This window comes from Saccopteryx bilineata, chromosome 1 (assembly GCF_036850765.1).
Source record: "Saccopteryx bilineata isolate mSacBil1 chromosome 1, mSacBil1_pri_phased_curated, whole genome shotgun sequence".
Lineage (NCBI taxonomy): Eukaryota > Metazoa > Chordata > Mammalia > Chiroptera > Emballonuridae > Saccopteryx > Saccopteryx bilineata.
Window position 1 is genome coordinate 140412240 of NC_089490.1, and position 16466 is coordinate 140428705.

Here is a 16466-nt window from a genome sequence, read left to right on the forward strand (position 1 = left end):
GTTAGAGCACCATCCCAATATGCAAAGGGTGTGGGGTTTGGTCGTTGGTTAGGGCACATACAGGAACAGATTAATGTTCCTGTTTCTCTCACTCTCCCACCCTTCCTCTTTTCTAAAATCAATGTTAAAAAATTATACCTATTTTTTTTCTCAAATCGGCAAAAAACCTATCTTTTTGTGTGCTACAGAATTTTAGTAATTAGTTAGGTGTGCCATGAGATGAAAAATGTTGCAAGTCGCTGAGGTAAGGGAGCCGTGTTGTGAGCAAAATGGTGATAGGAACTTAGGTTATTATGGCTGCCACCACCTGAGACTCCTACCAAGGGCAGCCACACCTTTCTAGCTCAATGGTGCCTGGCTGTCTGCACCCATTATGTCCAATATACAGCACTGTCCCCCTTCTGAGCTGAATAAACCCAAGGATGTGTGGACAAAAAAAAAAAAAAAGACGGGACTATGAACTAAACCTGACAAGCTCAGATGAGCCCTGCACAATGGCCTTGAATACTCACAAAGTGCCTGGCCAGGCGGATGTGGAAGACCCAGGTTCGAGACCCCGAGGTTGCCGGCTTGAGCGTGGGCTAATCTGGCTTGAGCAAAAATTCACCAGCTTGGACCCAAGGTCGCTGGCTCAAGCGGGGGGTTGCTTGGTCTGCTGAAGGCCCATGGTCAAGGCACATATGAGAAAGCAATCAATGAAAAACTAATGATTGATGCTTCTCATCTCTCCGTTCCTGTCTATCCTTCACTCTTTCTCTCTGTCTCTGTAAAAAAAAAAAAAATTGTAAAAAAAAGAAAACTCACCACCCTGGCCGGTTGGCTCAGTGGTAGAGCGTCGGCCTAGCATGCGGAGGACCCAGGTTCGATTCCCGGCCAGGGCACACAGGAGAAGCGCCCATTTGCTTCTCCACCCCTCCGCCGCGCTTTCCTCTCTGTCTCTCTCTTCCCCTCCCGCAGCCAAGGCTCCATTGGAGCAGAGATGGCCCGGGCGCTGGGGATGGCTCTGTGGCCTCTGCCTCAGGCGCTAGAGTGGCTCTGGTCGCAATATGGCGACGCCCAGGATGGGCAGAGCGTCGCCCCTGGTGGGCGTGCCGGGTGGATCCCGGTCGGGCGCATGCGGGAGTCTGTCTGTCTCTCCCCGTTTCCAGCTTCAGAAAAATGAAAAAATGAAAAAAAAAAAAAAAAAAAAAAGAAAACTCACAAAGTCCATGCTTGCTTTTACTCAAGCCTATTGTCTTTTGCACCTACGATAATGTACTTCATAACATGCCTTTGGATTGAGGGTCATTTTTTTTTTCCATCAGGCAACACATCCCACCAGAGCAGGAGTCAGCAGACCCCCTTGTTATTATGTGAACCATTAACTATTAATAGTCTTATTCCTGCCGATGTAAAAGAAGTTTCAGCATATACTTATACTTTTTACCCAATCCTAGATTTCCTTGCTTTGCTTTCTCCCGCCTCCCTAATCAATCAACAATTTCATGTAATCCCCTTACATCTTCCCCTTTGATTCTAACGTATAAAATAAGTGGTGAAACTGCCATTTTCTGAACTTTCTCAATTTGTCGAGACTTTGCTTCTCAGCAACTGTTGACAGTTTGGCTCAAATAAACTCAATTAAAAAAGTCTTACAGGTGTGGAAATTGTTTTATAGTAACAGATGGAAGGAAGCCACTGTTAGGCAGACCTTTGTTTTTAGTAATGCAGTCTTTTTATTGATAACTTCCCAATAGCATCTGTAAACATCGGTTACAAAAATATTCCGTAAATTCTGTTTTTCAAGGTGGCTTGGCTTGCTTCACGAGGCCCTGTGAGAGACCTGCAAGGCCCTCAGGGTCCACACCCCCAGTCAAAGGCCTTATCATACTTGGGGCCCAGTGGATGGTCTTGAGCTTTTTACAACTGTTTCAGAAACCTTGAGATACTGACTGGAGAAAGTATTTAATACTTTCACTGGAGTAAAGGACAGGGAGACCAGAATTAGTAGGTGCAGGAGTGGGGTGGGGTGAACTCAGACATGATAGTACTTGTCTACCTCTAGGAGGTCCTGACTGGGGTACTGAGTCTGGGGACATCTGGCTTTTGTCTTTGGGAACTTTTAAGTGTTGTTCAGAGCAGACCTCAGGCCTGACTCTGGAAAGCTTCCTGTGCCTAGCGCTAGCCCAATGACTCTAGCTGGCTGCTCATCCCCTGGCCTGGCAGAGGCTGTAGGAGAGTGATGTGCTCAGTAAGGAAAGGGTGGGAATGACAGACCCCCCTGGAATTCCATACCACTGGGACAAAGGCTTGTCCCCCAAGGTGTCCTGGATGATAGAACAGGGTGGCAAAGCTGACTGTCTTGAGGCAGGGTTACCCACACCCTGCCACCTCAGACACCTAGAAAGCCCTGTGACCCCCTCAGAGCACCTGGAAGCAGAATTACTCGCCCAGCATCTCCTTGTCGTCCATCTGGCTATGGCCATTGATGGCAGGAGAGTCGGGCTGGATGTGGGATGGGTCCTCGAAGCCAGGACTGAAGGAGGGTGAGATGGTGTCTGGGCTGGTGTCACAGGAGCCTGTGCTCTGTTCTGAGGTGGCGATGGTGGTCGTGGTGCTGGGCAGAATGGGGTCTTCATCATCATCCTCCAGGAAGGATGCCTCTGGAAAATCTGAGGGAAGGAGGCTCAGGGGTTGGATTAGTCACCGTGAACATCTGGAGGAAGGAGGCTCAAGGGTTGGTTTAGTCACTGTGATGAGGGATTAACTAGGCCTGTGATCCCCTGACGACACCCCCCCCACTGCCCCTTTACGGGGTATGACTTCACTCATTTTACAGAAGAGGGAGCTAAGACCCAGGCACATGAGAGACCTCCCTTCAAGGTGAAGTGAGATAAGGGCTGCCATGGGTACTGGGAGTGAGCCTGAAACTGCCTCTGCCCTCAGCTGTGTCCCCTGAGCCAGACCCCTCACCTGCTCTGTCTCAGCTTCCTGCTCAATGAATTGGGGCTGATGACAACAGCATTGCCTCTATACCTGTGGTTGTCAGCAGCCATGGGTGGGGAGCCCATTCAGCACATGGGGTAAACTGAGGCTCAGTGTAAGGGAATGCTGTTTCCTCTGACAAGTCGGTGCCCAATTTTGCTGTATGAAATGGGGATACTCACAGGTGGTTGTGGATAACAGCCTGCTTGTAGGGGCACATGGCATTCACTGGGGCAAGGATTGCCATCATTCTTGTCCATGTTTCCCCATGCAGTCTCCTCCCAGGGAGGGAACCTAGTCCCAACACTGGCTCCACAGGTTGACAAGGCCAGGTTAGCACCCCAACCTGTCCCCTGCCCCAGGTCTCTCTGGACCCACGGCCTACCAGTCCCTGAGGTGACATCCCAAAAGCCACCCCTAGGCTTAGGATGCTTGCCTCTAAGAGTTGCAGAGACCAGACATGAGGTATAGGAGCCCTGGGTGACACTTACGACTGAAAGCCTCTGGGTGCTGCCTGGCCAGCTTCCCTTTCAGCGTCCTGTGGGGGAAGGGAAGGCATACAGGCTGAATCCCTTGAGCAGATAGGCTGGGCCCAGTGCAAGCTAGCACCCTTGCTGTCAGCTCTAGGTGGGTGGGTACTGGGAATCTCCTCCTCGTTACTTGTCACACTGTACTCCTGGACTGAAGGGAGGCCCAGGCACTCGGACCTGCAGAACTCCCACCCTTGTAAGGGTACCTACTGTAAGGGCACCTACTGTAAGGGTATCTGTGTGAAGGCCAGGCTGAGGTCCAATGAGCAGGTTGGGGAGGTGGGAAGTGCTGGCTTCTCACACCCTAAAACCCAGCAATCTGATTTGCCTCTTGAAAGAAGACCTGGGTAGAGGGCTAGGGGGATAGGAGACTGGCCTTTCACTGTCAGCTCTTTGCCTGCCTTTTCTGCATCATGTGTCTGGTGCTATGTTGCACTTTTCAGAAGATAAATAAAATCTAAATTCAGAAACTTAGAGATTTTTATCCCAGAGTTCAAATCTTCTTGGATGCTAAGTGCATGAAGAAGCCTTGTAAAACAAGAGAGCTGGATCTACCTGTTACTGTTATGTGCAGCAGGTGGCCCCTATTGAAGAAGGGAGGACCCAAGGCTCGGAGTGGAAGGCAGAGGCCAGCTGGGCCAAGCACCCACCTAATCCTGCGGAAGATGCTGTCCAGGTCCCGCTTCATCTCCACCAGGGTCCTCGTGTGGTGCACAAAGCGCTCACTCATCTGCTGCAAGCGGGCGCTTGATAGGTTGTTGAAATTCACCAACATCTCGTTGGTCTTCTCAAAGCGGTCCAGCCTTGTGTTAGAGAAAGGCCTCTGCTCAGCCTCCTTGGCTCTGCCAACTGAGCATGCTAAACCCTTTCCTGCTCCATGACTTTTGTATGTGCCATTCCCTTGTCCCATGATGCTCTCTACTTGATGACTGAGCCACCTAGCAAACTAGTATTCACCCTTCAAAACCCTACTCAGATGTTATGCCCTTCTCGTGTAGCCTTCACCCTCTCTCAAGCAGACCCTTTGATTCCCCTGAACCCCCTAGCCCCAGGTTGTTTATCGCCCAGCCCTGACACCATGGGGCCAGGAAGGTTTGTGTCTGGTTTTGTTTCTCCTCATTCTAGGAATTCCCCAAGGCTAGGTCTGGCTGGTCTAGCTGCTCCGTCTGTGGAATAGCCACTTTCTTACTGTTTCACTAATAAACTCTATGCTGTGGTCTCACTCTCAAGAACATGCCCACCACGCCTTTTCCTTCCCCTCAGGTGCACTACCTTTGCCCTTCTCTCTCCTAAGCTCCAAGGCCCTTCTATCTTTGTAATTTATTTCCTGAACCTATGCAGTCCAATGACTCACTTCTACTACCTCTGTAACTTTCTTTTTTCTTTTTCTTTTTTTTTACAGAGACAGAGAGAGAGTCAGAGAGAGAGATAGACAGACAGGAATGGAGAAAGATGAGAAGCATCAATCATCAGTTTTTCGTTGCAACACCTTACTTGTTAATTGATTGCTTTTTCATATGTGCCTTGACAGGGGGCCTTTAGCAGACCGAGTAACCCCTTGCTCGAGCCAGCGACCTTGGGTCCAAGCTGGTGAGCTTTGCTCAAACCAGATGAGCCCGTGCTCAAGCTGGCGACCTCAAGGTCTCAAACCTGGGTCCTCCGCATCCCAGTCCAATGCTCTATCCACTGCACCACTGCCTGGTCAGGCTACCTCTGTAACTTTCTAAAACTTGTTCTGATAATCTGAAAAAATAAAGTCTATGCTGAAGAATTCCCCAGGGCCAGCTCTGAATCTGACATAAAGAACTAGGAGAAAAATGGGTATTGCTGATACCTAGACATACCCACCAACTCTGTCACAGGGCAAGAAGGTAAGGGTATTAGGCCCACAGTTTATCATAAATGGAAGGAAGAAGCTTCAGCTTAAAGACACAAAAATGAAGCACCAGGAGGCTGTACTTCCACCTTAAGATTGTGTTAGCTCTTCTTCCACACAGGTCAGGGGAAGACTTCTAACAGCAAATTAAAGCCAACAATTTCAGAATTAGAATGGGACTGCATTGGCCATGGTGCCAACCCCCAAGGAGGGCAAAAGGGCATTCATGGTACCTTTGAGACCCCAGGTGTTCTGCAGACACCAGGCTCCCAACAGGAAGTCAGCCCACCCACTCCCTTATATCCCCAGAAGCCTCTTCCTACCCTCCCAACTTATCACACCCCAAACCCCAGGCCTGGAGCTGCTGTGGCCCCTGCCAAGCCATCTGCAGCTGTAGAACCATTCCAAAGCCCTCTTTCCTATGCCAAGGCCTTACCTCCAGGCCATGAAAAAATTTACTTTGGAGCCAACCAGCAGATTTACTAATTTCCTTCAGTATACCACCAGAGTGGAGCCAGGGTAGGGGCGGGCAGGGCAAGAATGAAGGCTGGCAGGAAGTGAATCCTTCCCACGCCTGGACCCAGGGTCCTCCGCAACCACTCACATGTTCTTTTGGGCCAGGATGATGGCATTGATGTCATCCACATTAACCATGCTCAGGATGCGGCTGCAGAAGACCCTCGAGGCCGAGTCCGGGGGGTCCATCTCTTCCTCCTCCTCCGCTGCCTGAAACAGGCAGGAAGAAATTCTTCAGTCTATACCAGGCACTGGGGAAGATGTTTCTGGGAACCCTGCAGGCTGCTTGAAAGTGAATCAGTCATGTCACTGGAGCCTCAGTGTTGTCATCTTGGGAATTCTGGGTTTTTCAAGACCTCCAAGAGATCGTATTTATAACTTCCATACAAGCACATCAGAATCCCATTTCCCCTCTCCAGCACTGACTCTTCGATGTGCCAAAGGTCACTGATGACTTCCACCTGCACAGATCTGCCCCCTACCCCCACTGCCTTTGCCCATTCCCACTTCAGGGTCTTTGCACCTGCTGTCCCACTGGTGGAACATGCATGGCTGCCTCTCAGATCACCACGACCTCCAGGGTCTTCTATCCCAAGAAGTCCTTGATGACTACCCCTACCCTGATCACTCTCATCACTTTAATTGCTTCACTTGCTCATTGCTGCCTGAAATTTTGTCTTAGTTATAAGTTGAGCTATTTGCCTGTCATCCCACAGCAGTATCAGCTCCAAGAAGAGTCAAGACATGTCTCTTTTGCTCACTGCTTCTGTCTCCAGAGCCCCGCACAGAACCTGGCTCACAACATGGAGCCAGAACTTCACTTGGCAGAGGCAAACAAGACCTTTTGAACTCTGCTCTGATTCTAGACTTCTAACTGCACATTAAAGCCAACCATTTCAGACACTTGCAGCTAGGCTGTGGGCCCTGGCAACCCAGATGGCTATGCAGCTCTCTGCCTCCCTGATACACAGAGAAGCATCCCAGTGGGTGGGGGCTTCCCGGATCAGGGAAGGGAAGGTCACAGCTTCAGTAGTGATCCTCCTGGTGGGAAGCTTCACGAAAAACCAGAATCGTGATATTCCTTGGTTCTGGGGCCCACACATTTAATGGCCAACAGAAAGGCCCACTTGCCATGAGTAAAAATTCACACACAGGAACAAAAAGGGCTTTCAGAGCCCACTTACTATAACCTTTTCTTTGCTGAGCACCAATTTCAAGCTAAACAAGGTACCAACTTTATACATGGGAACTGTTATATCCTTATTATGCGAGAAAACTGAAGCTTAAAGAGTGAGGCACTGGTCCATTACCACAGCCAGTGAACCTGAGTCCCAACTCAAATGCCCACGGTCTGCAGGATCTACAAAGCTGTGAATCTATACAAGTGTTCAGTATGTACCCATGACAATAGAGTAGCTTCTTACAGTACTTGCTTCCTGCCAGACTTCTGATTTTTTCCAGGGGAAAAAAAAAAGAAAATAGATATTACATTTACATCATTTACAAATGTTAGCAATTAATACTTTTCCCCAAAAAACACCATGGAAGCCAAAAGTATTTGTGCCTTGGCTCTGGCTAGCAGTTTGTAACTCCTACCTATCTTCTGGAAATAAGCTGCCACACCTGGTGAAATCCTGTCCCCCTGACAATAATCACAGTTTACTATGTTTCTGGAATGGGCACCTAGTCTCATTTCAAAAAATGCTGACCATGTATAAAGAGAATATTTAGGCTCAAAGGGCAGAGCCATGTAGTGGGAAGCCCACAGCTAAAGCCAGTCAGGTGCAGAATTTGGCCCTGCAGAAAACAATTCTACTCCAACATAGGGCTCTTTCCTGTCTCTGGCTCCCAGATGTGAAGGATTCAAGGCCTACCCCTCTACCCCCCAGCTGCTTCTCTCAGGAAGGCTTCCCTAACAGCTAGTCTGCACACATAAGGGTGGAAATGACCCAACAAACACTCTGGGCCCTGCTGCAAATATATTTATGAGGGAAACATGGAGAGAGAGAAGTTTTGTGACCTTGGGAGTCACTTCATCCATTTCCCTGAATCAGTTTCCTCATCCAGAGAATGGTAATAAAGAATCAGAATCTCACAGTACTCTCTCTGTGGGTACTAAAACTAACAGTGATAAGCAGAACTCAGAATAGGCTGTTTCTCCAAAGGGAATGTAAAGAAATCCTAGGATGGGAAGTGGAAATCAGCATTTTGACAAGGGTCACCCTGGTGCTTTCAAGAATATAAGCAAATTTAGCCTGACCTGTGGTGGCGCAGTGGATAAAGCGTCAACCTGGAAACACTGAGGTTGCTGGTTCAAAACTCTGGCTTGCCTGGTCAAGGCACATATGGGAGTTGATGCTTCCTGCTCCTCCCCCTTCTCTCTCTCTCTCTCTCTCTCTCTCTCTCCCCCTTCTCTCTAAAATGAATAAATAAAAATATATATATTCTTTAAGAATATAAGCAAATTTAATCCCCAATCACCCCTAAAAGGCAGTCACTGTCATTAATCTCCAAAGGTAATTTAGGCTCACAGGGGTGGGCTCTGTCGCCCAAGGTCAAACGGCGAGGAGTGGAGGCGCCGCGATTCCGTCCAGATCATTTAACAAAATTGAATTTGGCAGCCCAAGCTTAGCAAAACCCCGGAGTGGGGGCGAGGCTCGCGTATGTCCTCACGCCCTGCTACTGAAAAGCAAGGAAATTGAGGCCCAGGCAGGACAACACCCGGTTTCGGATGACACTGCACAGTCTGAACCCAGGCGGCTAAAACGCCCTCACCCCGGAACTGGATCCACTGAACAGACGGGGAAACTGAGGCCTGTGGCCAGAAGGAGTGCCCAGATACAGCCAGTGGCGAGCCCCACCCTGCGACAGCCCGGGGGCTGCGCCTGACCTGGCTTGTCTTCCCAGAGGTCCCCGTAACCCCAAGCCCCACCCTGAACTCGGCCCCGGCGTCAGTGGCAGCTGCACCTGCACATCTGGCGGCCTTGCTCGCGTTTCCGGGATGGCGCCCGTGCCGCCGCTACGTCACCACGCACCATGCGTGAGAGCTCGCGAGGTGGGGACAACCTCAGCACCGACTTGCGTACGCAGAGACGCGGCAGGAAAGGGTGGGGCTTACATATAGTTCTTGTTCGCGTGTGCGTCATAACGCATAGCCAATCAAGTAGTCCTTATCGTGCCTGCGTAATTTCCTAAGACTGAGCTCTGAGGCAGAGCCCAAGGGTTGGCGAGGCTGAAGGACGTCCCATTTTATAAATAGTAAGGCAGATCTGAGAGCGGCAGGCAATCCCCTAAAGTTATGCAGTGCTCAGGTGTATGTTCGATCGAGACCCAGGTGCTGTGCTTTCCAATCTGGGAGTCAGAATCTCCTTGGTTTAAAAATCTCTGCTCTGCTTTTTTTTTTTTTTTTTTTTTTTTTTTAAATTTTATTTATTCATTTTTAGAGAGGAGTGAGAGAGGGAGAGAGAGAGACAGAGAGGGAGAGAGAGGAGAGAGAGACAGAGAGAGAGAAGGGGGGAGGAGCTGGAAGCATCAACTCCCACATGTGCCCCGACCAGGCAAGCCCAGGGCTTCGAACCGGCGACCTCAGCATTTCCAGGTTGATGCTTTATCCACTGTGCCACCACAGGTCAGACTCTGCTCTGCTTTTGCTGACCTTTTTTCTGGTCCAGGATTCCATTTAGTCACATCTGCTTAAGACTCCTCCACTTGATGACAGTTACTCAATCTTTCCTAGCCTTTTTTTATTACCTTAGTACTTTTGAAGAAAGACTGCTGGTTTTGGAGAATACCTATAAATATGGGTTTATCCACTCTTTCCTCAGGATTAGACTGAAGTTGAGTTTGGGCAGGAATCTGAGAAGCGATGTTGTGTCCTTTCAATGCATCATATCAGGAAGCAGGCGATGTTGGCTGTTTCTTAACTATCAAGTTATAATTTTAGCCTTTGCAATTAATAAGTGTATTATGGGGGGATACTTAAGAGGCTATAGCAATACCCTATTTCTTTTTTAACACTTTAAAAAGCATTTATCGCCTGACCTGCGGTGGCTCAGTGGGTAAAGCGTCAACCTGGAAATGCTGAGGTCGCCGGTTCGAAACCCTGGGCTTGCCTAGTCAAGGCACATATGGGAGTTGATGCTTCCAGCTCCTCCCCCTTCTCTCTCTGTCTCTCCTCTCTCACTTTCTCTCTCTCTGTCTCTCCCTCTCCTCTCTAAAATGAATAAATTAAGAAAAAAAATTAAAAAGCATTTATCACCCAATAGGTTTAGTATCCATCCACAGCTTTTTTTTTTTTTTTTTTGTATTTTTCTTAAGTTGGAAACGGGGAGGCAGTCAGAGAGACTCCCACATGCGCCTGACCGGTATCCACCCAGCACGCCCACCAGGGGGCGATGCTCTGCCCATCTCCGGGGTCACTCTGTAGCAACAGGAGCCATTATAGCGCCTGAAGCAGAGGCCACAGAGCTATCCTCAGCGCTGGGGCCAACTTTTGCTCCAATGGAGCCTCGGCTGCAGGAGGGGAAGAGAGAGACAGAGAAGAAGGAGAGGGGAAGGGGTGGAGAAGCAGATGGGTGCTTCTCCTGTGTGCCCTAACCGGGAATCGAACCCAGGAGACTCCTGCACGCCAGCCGGACGCTCTACCACTGAGCCAACCGGCCAGGGTCATCCACAGCTCTTGCTGGCAATAATTATTACTACGATGTTTGTGTCATGGTGACTTTTTTATTAATTAGAATTCCATTGTAAACTAGAGCTGTCTATTCTCCAATTATGTATTTATTCATTTATGTATTTTAGAGCCGGAAAGAGACAAACAGGAAGGGAGAGAGATGAGAAGCATCAACCCAACCCTAATTGTGGCTTTTTTTTTTTTTTTGTATTTTTCTGAAGTTGGAAACAGGGAGGCAGTCAGACAGACTCCCCCATGCGCCCGACCGGACAGGGATCCACCCGGCTTGCCCACCAGGGGGCGATGCTCTGCCCATCTGGGGCGTCGCTCTGTTGCAACCAGAGCCATTCTAGCACCTGAGGCAGAGGTCATAGAGCCATCCTCAGTGCCTGGGCCAACTTTGCTCCAGTGGAGCCTTGGCTGTGGGAGGGGAAGAGAGAGACAGAGAGGAAGGAGAGTGGGAGGGGTGGAGAAGCAGATGGGCGCTCCTCCTGTGTGCCCTGGCCAGGAATCAAACCTGGGACTCCCACAGCCAGGCCAACGCTCTACCACTGAACCAACCGGCCAGGACCAGCACTTTTTTTTAAATTAATTAGTTCATTGATTGTTTCTCATATGTGCTTTGACCTGGGGCTCCAGCCAAGCCAATGACCCCTTGCTCAAGCCAGCGACCTTGGGCTTCAAGCCAGCAACCATGGGATCGTGACTATGATCCCAAGCTCAAGCCAGCAACTCCACAATCAAGTTAGTGAGCCCTTACTTGAGCCGGTTAAAAGTTGTGCTCAAGACCCTGGCTGATTGGCTCAGTGGTAGAGCGTCAGCCTGGTGTGCAGGAGTCCCGGGTTCGATTCCCAGCCAGAGCACACAGGAAAGGCGCCCATCTGCTTCTCCACCCCTCCCCCTCTCCTTCCTCTTTTCCTCTCCCGCAGCCAAGGTTCCATTGGAGCAGAGTTGGCACCGGCGCTGGGGATGGCTCTGTGGCCTCTGCCTCAGACACTAGAATGGCTCTGATTGCAACAGAGTGATGCCCCAGATGGGCAGAGCATCGCCTCCTGGTGGGCGTGCCAGGTGGATCCCAGTGGGGCGCATGCGGGAGTCTGTCAGACTGCCTTCCTGTTTCCAACTTCAGAAAAATACCCCAAAAAAATTAATTAAAAAAAAAAGTTGCGCTCAAGCCCACGACTTTGGGGTTTTGAACCTGGGACCTCAGTTGTATCCATTGCGCCACCACCAGTCAAGCTTTAGACACATTTATATCACTATGAACTAATATTTTTTATTTTCTGTGTTATAATTAATTTCTATATTGCTTATATGCTGCACTTTTAAATTTTTTTATTTATTCATTTTAGAGAGGAGAGGGAGAGACAGAGAGAGAGAAGGGGGGAGGAGCTGGAAGCATCAACTCCCATATGTGCCTTGACCAGGCAAGCCCAGGGTTTCGAACCGGCGACCTCAGCATTTCCAGGTCGACACTTTATCCACTGCGCCACCACAGGTCAGGCCTATGCTGCACTTTTTTTTTTTTTTTTTAATAGAGGCAGAGAGAGAGTCAGAGAGGGATAGATAGGGACAGACAGGAACGGAGAGAGATGAGAAGCATCAATCATCAGTTTTTCATTGCGACACCTTAGTTGTTCATTGATTGCTTTCTCATATGTGCCTTGACTGTGGGCCTTCAGCAGACCGAGTAACCCCTTGCTCGAGCCAGAGACCCTGGGTTCAAGCTGGTGGGCTTTTGTTCAAACCAGATGGGTCTGCGCTCAAGCTGGAGACCTCGGGGTTTCGAACCTGGGTCGCCTGTATCCCAGTTCGACGCTCTATCCACTGCGCCACAGCCTGGTCACTTTTAAAGATTACTTATTCGTTTATTTTAGAGTGGGGGAGAGGAAAAAAAGGGCTGAGGAGCAAGAAGCATCAATTCATATTGTTGCTTCTTGTATGTGCCTTGACCAGGCAAGCCTATGGTTTTGAATTGGTGACCTCAGCATTCCAAGTTAACACTTTATCCACTGCACCACCACTGGTTGGGCTTTGCTGCACTTTTTAGCTAGCTCCTGTATCCTTTTTTTTTTTTTTTTTTTTTTAAGAGAGGCGAGAGACAGAGAGTGAGAAGGGGGGGAGGAGCTGGAAGCATCAACTCCCATATGTGCCTTGACCAGGCAAGCCCAGGGTTTCGAACCGGCGACCTCAGCATTTCCAGGTTGACGCTTTATCCACTGCACCACCACAGGTCAGGCTCCTATATCCTTTTAATATGTCTCTTTCTCTGAGTACTTCCTTACTTTTACCTTGCTTGCTTTGGAATATCCTTGAAATCAGCCATTTTTCCAAGGAGCCTGGTTCCTCTTCTTGAAGGATGGTATTTAGAAACCAAGCTCTGAGTGCTGGGTTTGCTTACTAATTAGAGACCCTCACAACTGTCAGAGTTAGATTTGTATGTCTACTAACCCATACTGAGGGAGGAAGGACTTTAAGGGCTGACTGAGTTAGTTTGAAAAAATAACAAACCCCAGTTGTGAAGCCCTTTATCAGCTCCCTGAAATAACTTGCAACACAGGCAAGAAAACCGGGGTATGTGAACAGTCGAGGACAAACAGTTCGAACCTCCTCTGATATACCCTCCCCTCCAGGAGACACAAAAGTCACGTAGGTCTGCAAACAAAGAAATGAAAGAAATCGGGCACTTGTCACATGAAAGCTAAAGCTATAAAGGTGTGTAAGATTCAGAAAATCTAAGTTTGGGGAGCTTGTGTTTTATTGCCTTTTTTGAGTCACGCTGCTCCACTGGCTAAAACAAACCCCCCTTCCTCCCGCACTTGTCTGAGCGTCTTTGTCCCCCTTTTATTTCCTGCAACATGCATACATACATCTATATTTACTTCTATATCTGTCCCCTTGTGTGTATACTGAAAATCATGAACAAAATAGGGCAAATAGTAATTGCTCAATAAATGTTAGCAATTTATTATCAATTGAGGTCTTACAATGTGTGTATGTTAACAGGTATAATTTTTCTGGATCTCAGTTTGTTAACTGTGAGCCTAGGTGATTACAACATCTGCCTCTTTAAGGTTGTTGAAAGCCTGGAAGATACACACATGCCCTTGGGCACATGGAAGTAGAGCCCTGAAATTGGAGTTATAGCCTGACCTGTGGTGGCTCAGTGGATAAGGCATCAATCTGGAAACACTGAGGTTGCCGTTTCAAAACTCTGGGCTTGCCTGGTCAAGGCACAAATGGGAGTTGATGCTTCCAGCTCCTCCCCCCTTCTCTCTCTCTCTCCCTCTCTCTCCTCTCTAAAAATGAATAAATAAAAAAAAATTTTTTTAAGAAATTGGAGTTATTTCAGTTATAATTTCCAATTCTGTCATATCCTAGTTGGATGGCCTTGGGCAAGTGGGTTAACTTTATGAAATCATGCACGCAAGTTCCTTACAGCAAGGTTTAACCACTCCAAGCTGTCAGTAAACTGTATTAGTACGCCCATACTCTGCTGCCTTAATTCACTGAAAAGTTAATGAGAATCAGGATTTTTAAAAAATTGTTTTCCATTGATTTGAGAGAGAGAGAAGCATCAACTCGTTGTTCCACTTAGTTGTTCCATTTAGTTCTGCACTCATTGATTGCTTCTCCTATGTGCCCTAACCAGGAATTGAACCGCTACCTTGGTGCACAGGTACAACGCTCTCTACCCACTGAGCTACTGGCCAGGGCCATCACTGTTATCTTGAACAAGGTAATTAACTTCTCTGTGCCTTAATTTCCACATCTGTAGAATGAGGATAATAAGAGTCCTACCGCCTGACCAGGCGGTGGCGCAGTGGATAGAGCGTCGGACTGGGATGCCGAGGACCCAGGTTCGAGACCCCGAGGTGGCCAGCTTGAGCGTGGGCTCATCTGGTTTGAGCAAAAGCTCACCAGCTTGGACCCAAGGTCACTGGCTCGAGCAAGGGGTTACTCAGTCTGCTGAAGGCCCACGGTTAAGGCACATATGAGAAAGCAATCAATGAACAACTAAAGTGTTGGAATGTGCAACAAAAAACTGATGATTGATGCTTCTCATCTCTCCATTTCTGTCTGTCTGCCCCTGTCTATCCCTCTCTCTGACTCTCTCTCTGTCTCTGTAAAGAAAAAAAAAAAAAAAAAAAAAGAGTCCTACCGAAATACATGCATCCATATAATTCTTTTTCTTTTTTTTTTTTAATTTTATTTATTCATTTTTAGAGGGGAGAGAGAGAGAGGGAGAGACAGAAACAGAGAGAGAGAAGGGGGAGGAGCTGGAAGCATCAACTCCCATATGTGCCTTGACCAGGCAAGCCCAGGGTTTCGAACCAGCGACCTCAGCATTTCCAGGTCGACGTTTTATCCACTGTGCTACCACAGGTCAGGCCTTTTTCTTTTTTCTTTTTTCTTTTTTTGTATTTTTCTGAAGCTGGAAACGGGGAGAGACAGACAGACTCCCGCATGCCCCCGACCGGGATCCACCCGGCACGCCCGCCAGGGGGCGTCGCTCTGCCGAGACCAGAGCCACTCTAGCGCCTGGGGCAGAGGCCAAGGAGCCATCCCCAGCGCCTGGGCCATCTTTGCTCTGATGGAGCCTTGGCTGCAGGAGGGGAAGAGAGAGGCAGAGAGGAAGGAGGAGGGGGGTGAAGAAGCAAATGGGCGCTTCTCCTATGTGCCCTGGCCGGGAATCGAACCCGGGTCCCCCGCACGCCAGGCCGATGCTCTACCGCTGAGCCAACCGGCCAGGGCCTCTTTTTCTTTTTTTAAGATTTTATTTATTGACTTTACAGAGAGAGAAGGGTGGGGAGTGAGAAGTATCAACTCACAGTTGCTTCACTTTAGTTGTTCATTGATTGCTTGTCATATGTGCCTTGACCGGGCAAGCTCAGGGTTTCAAACCAGCAACATCAGCATTCCAGGTTGATGCTTTATCCATACATTCATCCAATTCTAAAGAAGACAAAAGAGAAAAAAATGAACATAAAGAAGGTGTAATAGAGCCTGACCAGGCGGTGGTGCAGTGGATAGAGCATAGGACTGGGACACGGAGGACCCAGGTTTGAAACCCCGAGATCGCCAGCTTGAGCGCGGGCTCATCTGGTGTAAGCAAAGCTCACCAGCTTGAGCCCAAGGTCACTAGCTCAAGCAAGGAGTCCCTCAGTCTGCTGTAGCCCCCTGGTCAAGGCACATATGAAAAAGCAATCAATGAACAACTAAGGTGCCGCAATAAAGAATTGATGCTAATCATCTCTCCCCTTTCCTGCCTGTCTGTCTCTATCTGTCCCTCTCTCTGACTCTGTATCTGTCACAAAAAAAAAAAAAAAAAAAAAAAAAAAAATTCAGAGAGAGACAGGAGAGATGAGAAGCATCAACTCATAGTTGCAACACTTCAGTTGTTCATTGATTTCTCATATGTGAGCCTTGGGGGGCTCTAGCTGAGCCATTGACCCCAGTGGTGAGATTCAAATAATTTAACAACCAGTTCTCTGCCCTAATGACTGTTTTAAGTATAAAAAAATGATATACTGAAAGGTAGTTTATTATTTCATGCATTTAATACTTAAGAATAATAAAAGAGGTAGACAAAACTAAATTATGTTATAAGAATGTTTTAAAATATTAATGAAAGGCCTGACCTGTGGTGGTGCAGTGGATAAAGCGTTGACCTGGAAATGCTGAGGTCGCCGGTTTGAAACCCTGGGCTTGCCTGGTCAAGGCACATATGGGAGTTGATGCTTCCAGCTCCTCCCCTCTGTCTTTCTCTCTCTTTGTCTCTCTATCTCCCTCTATCTCTCCTCTCTAAAATGAATAAATAAAAAATAAAAAAATTAAAAAAAAATAAAATATTAATGAAAAAGTATTACATAATACCTGACAAAAAACGAGAAAACCGTTATTTAAA

The 16466-nt window shown here is 48.2% G+C and overlaps 1 protein-coding gene across 3 annotated transcripts; it reads right to left on the reverse strand.

Moving 5' to 3' along the window:
• Positions 1-1691: 1691 nt before the first annotated feature.
• Positions 1692-8978, reverse strand: KXD1 (KxDL motif containing 1). Of its 3 annotated transcripts, none has more exons than XM_066269105.1 (5): positions 8854-8978; positions 5975-6096; positions 4145-4297; positions 3456-3502; positions 1692-2651 (listed from the first exon to the last, which is right to left on the reverse strand). In XM_066269105.1, exons 2-5 carry the CDS (start codon positions 6073-6075, stop codon positions 2422-2424), a joined length of 531 nt encoding a protein of 176 aa, XP_066125202.1. In that variant the 5' UTR covers positions 6076-6096; positions 8854-8978; the 3' UTR covers positions 1692-2421. The 3 variants fall into 3 exon arrangements, with proteins under 3 accessions (XP_066125202.1, XP_066125211.1, XP_066125221.1); XM_066269114.1 differs by having other exon boundaries at positions 8819-8944; XM_066269124.1 differs by lacking the exon at positions 8854-8978 and adding an exon at positions 8662-8798.
• Positions 8979-16466: the final 7488 nt, after the last annotated feature.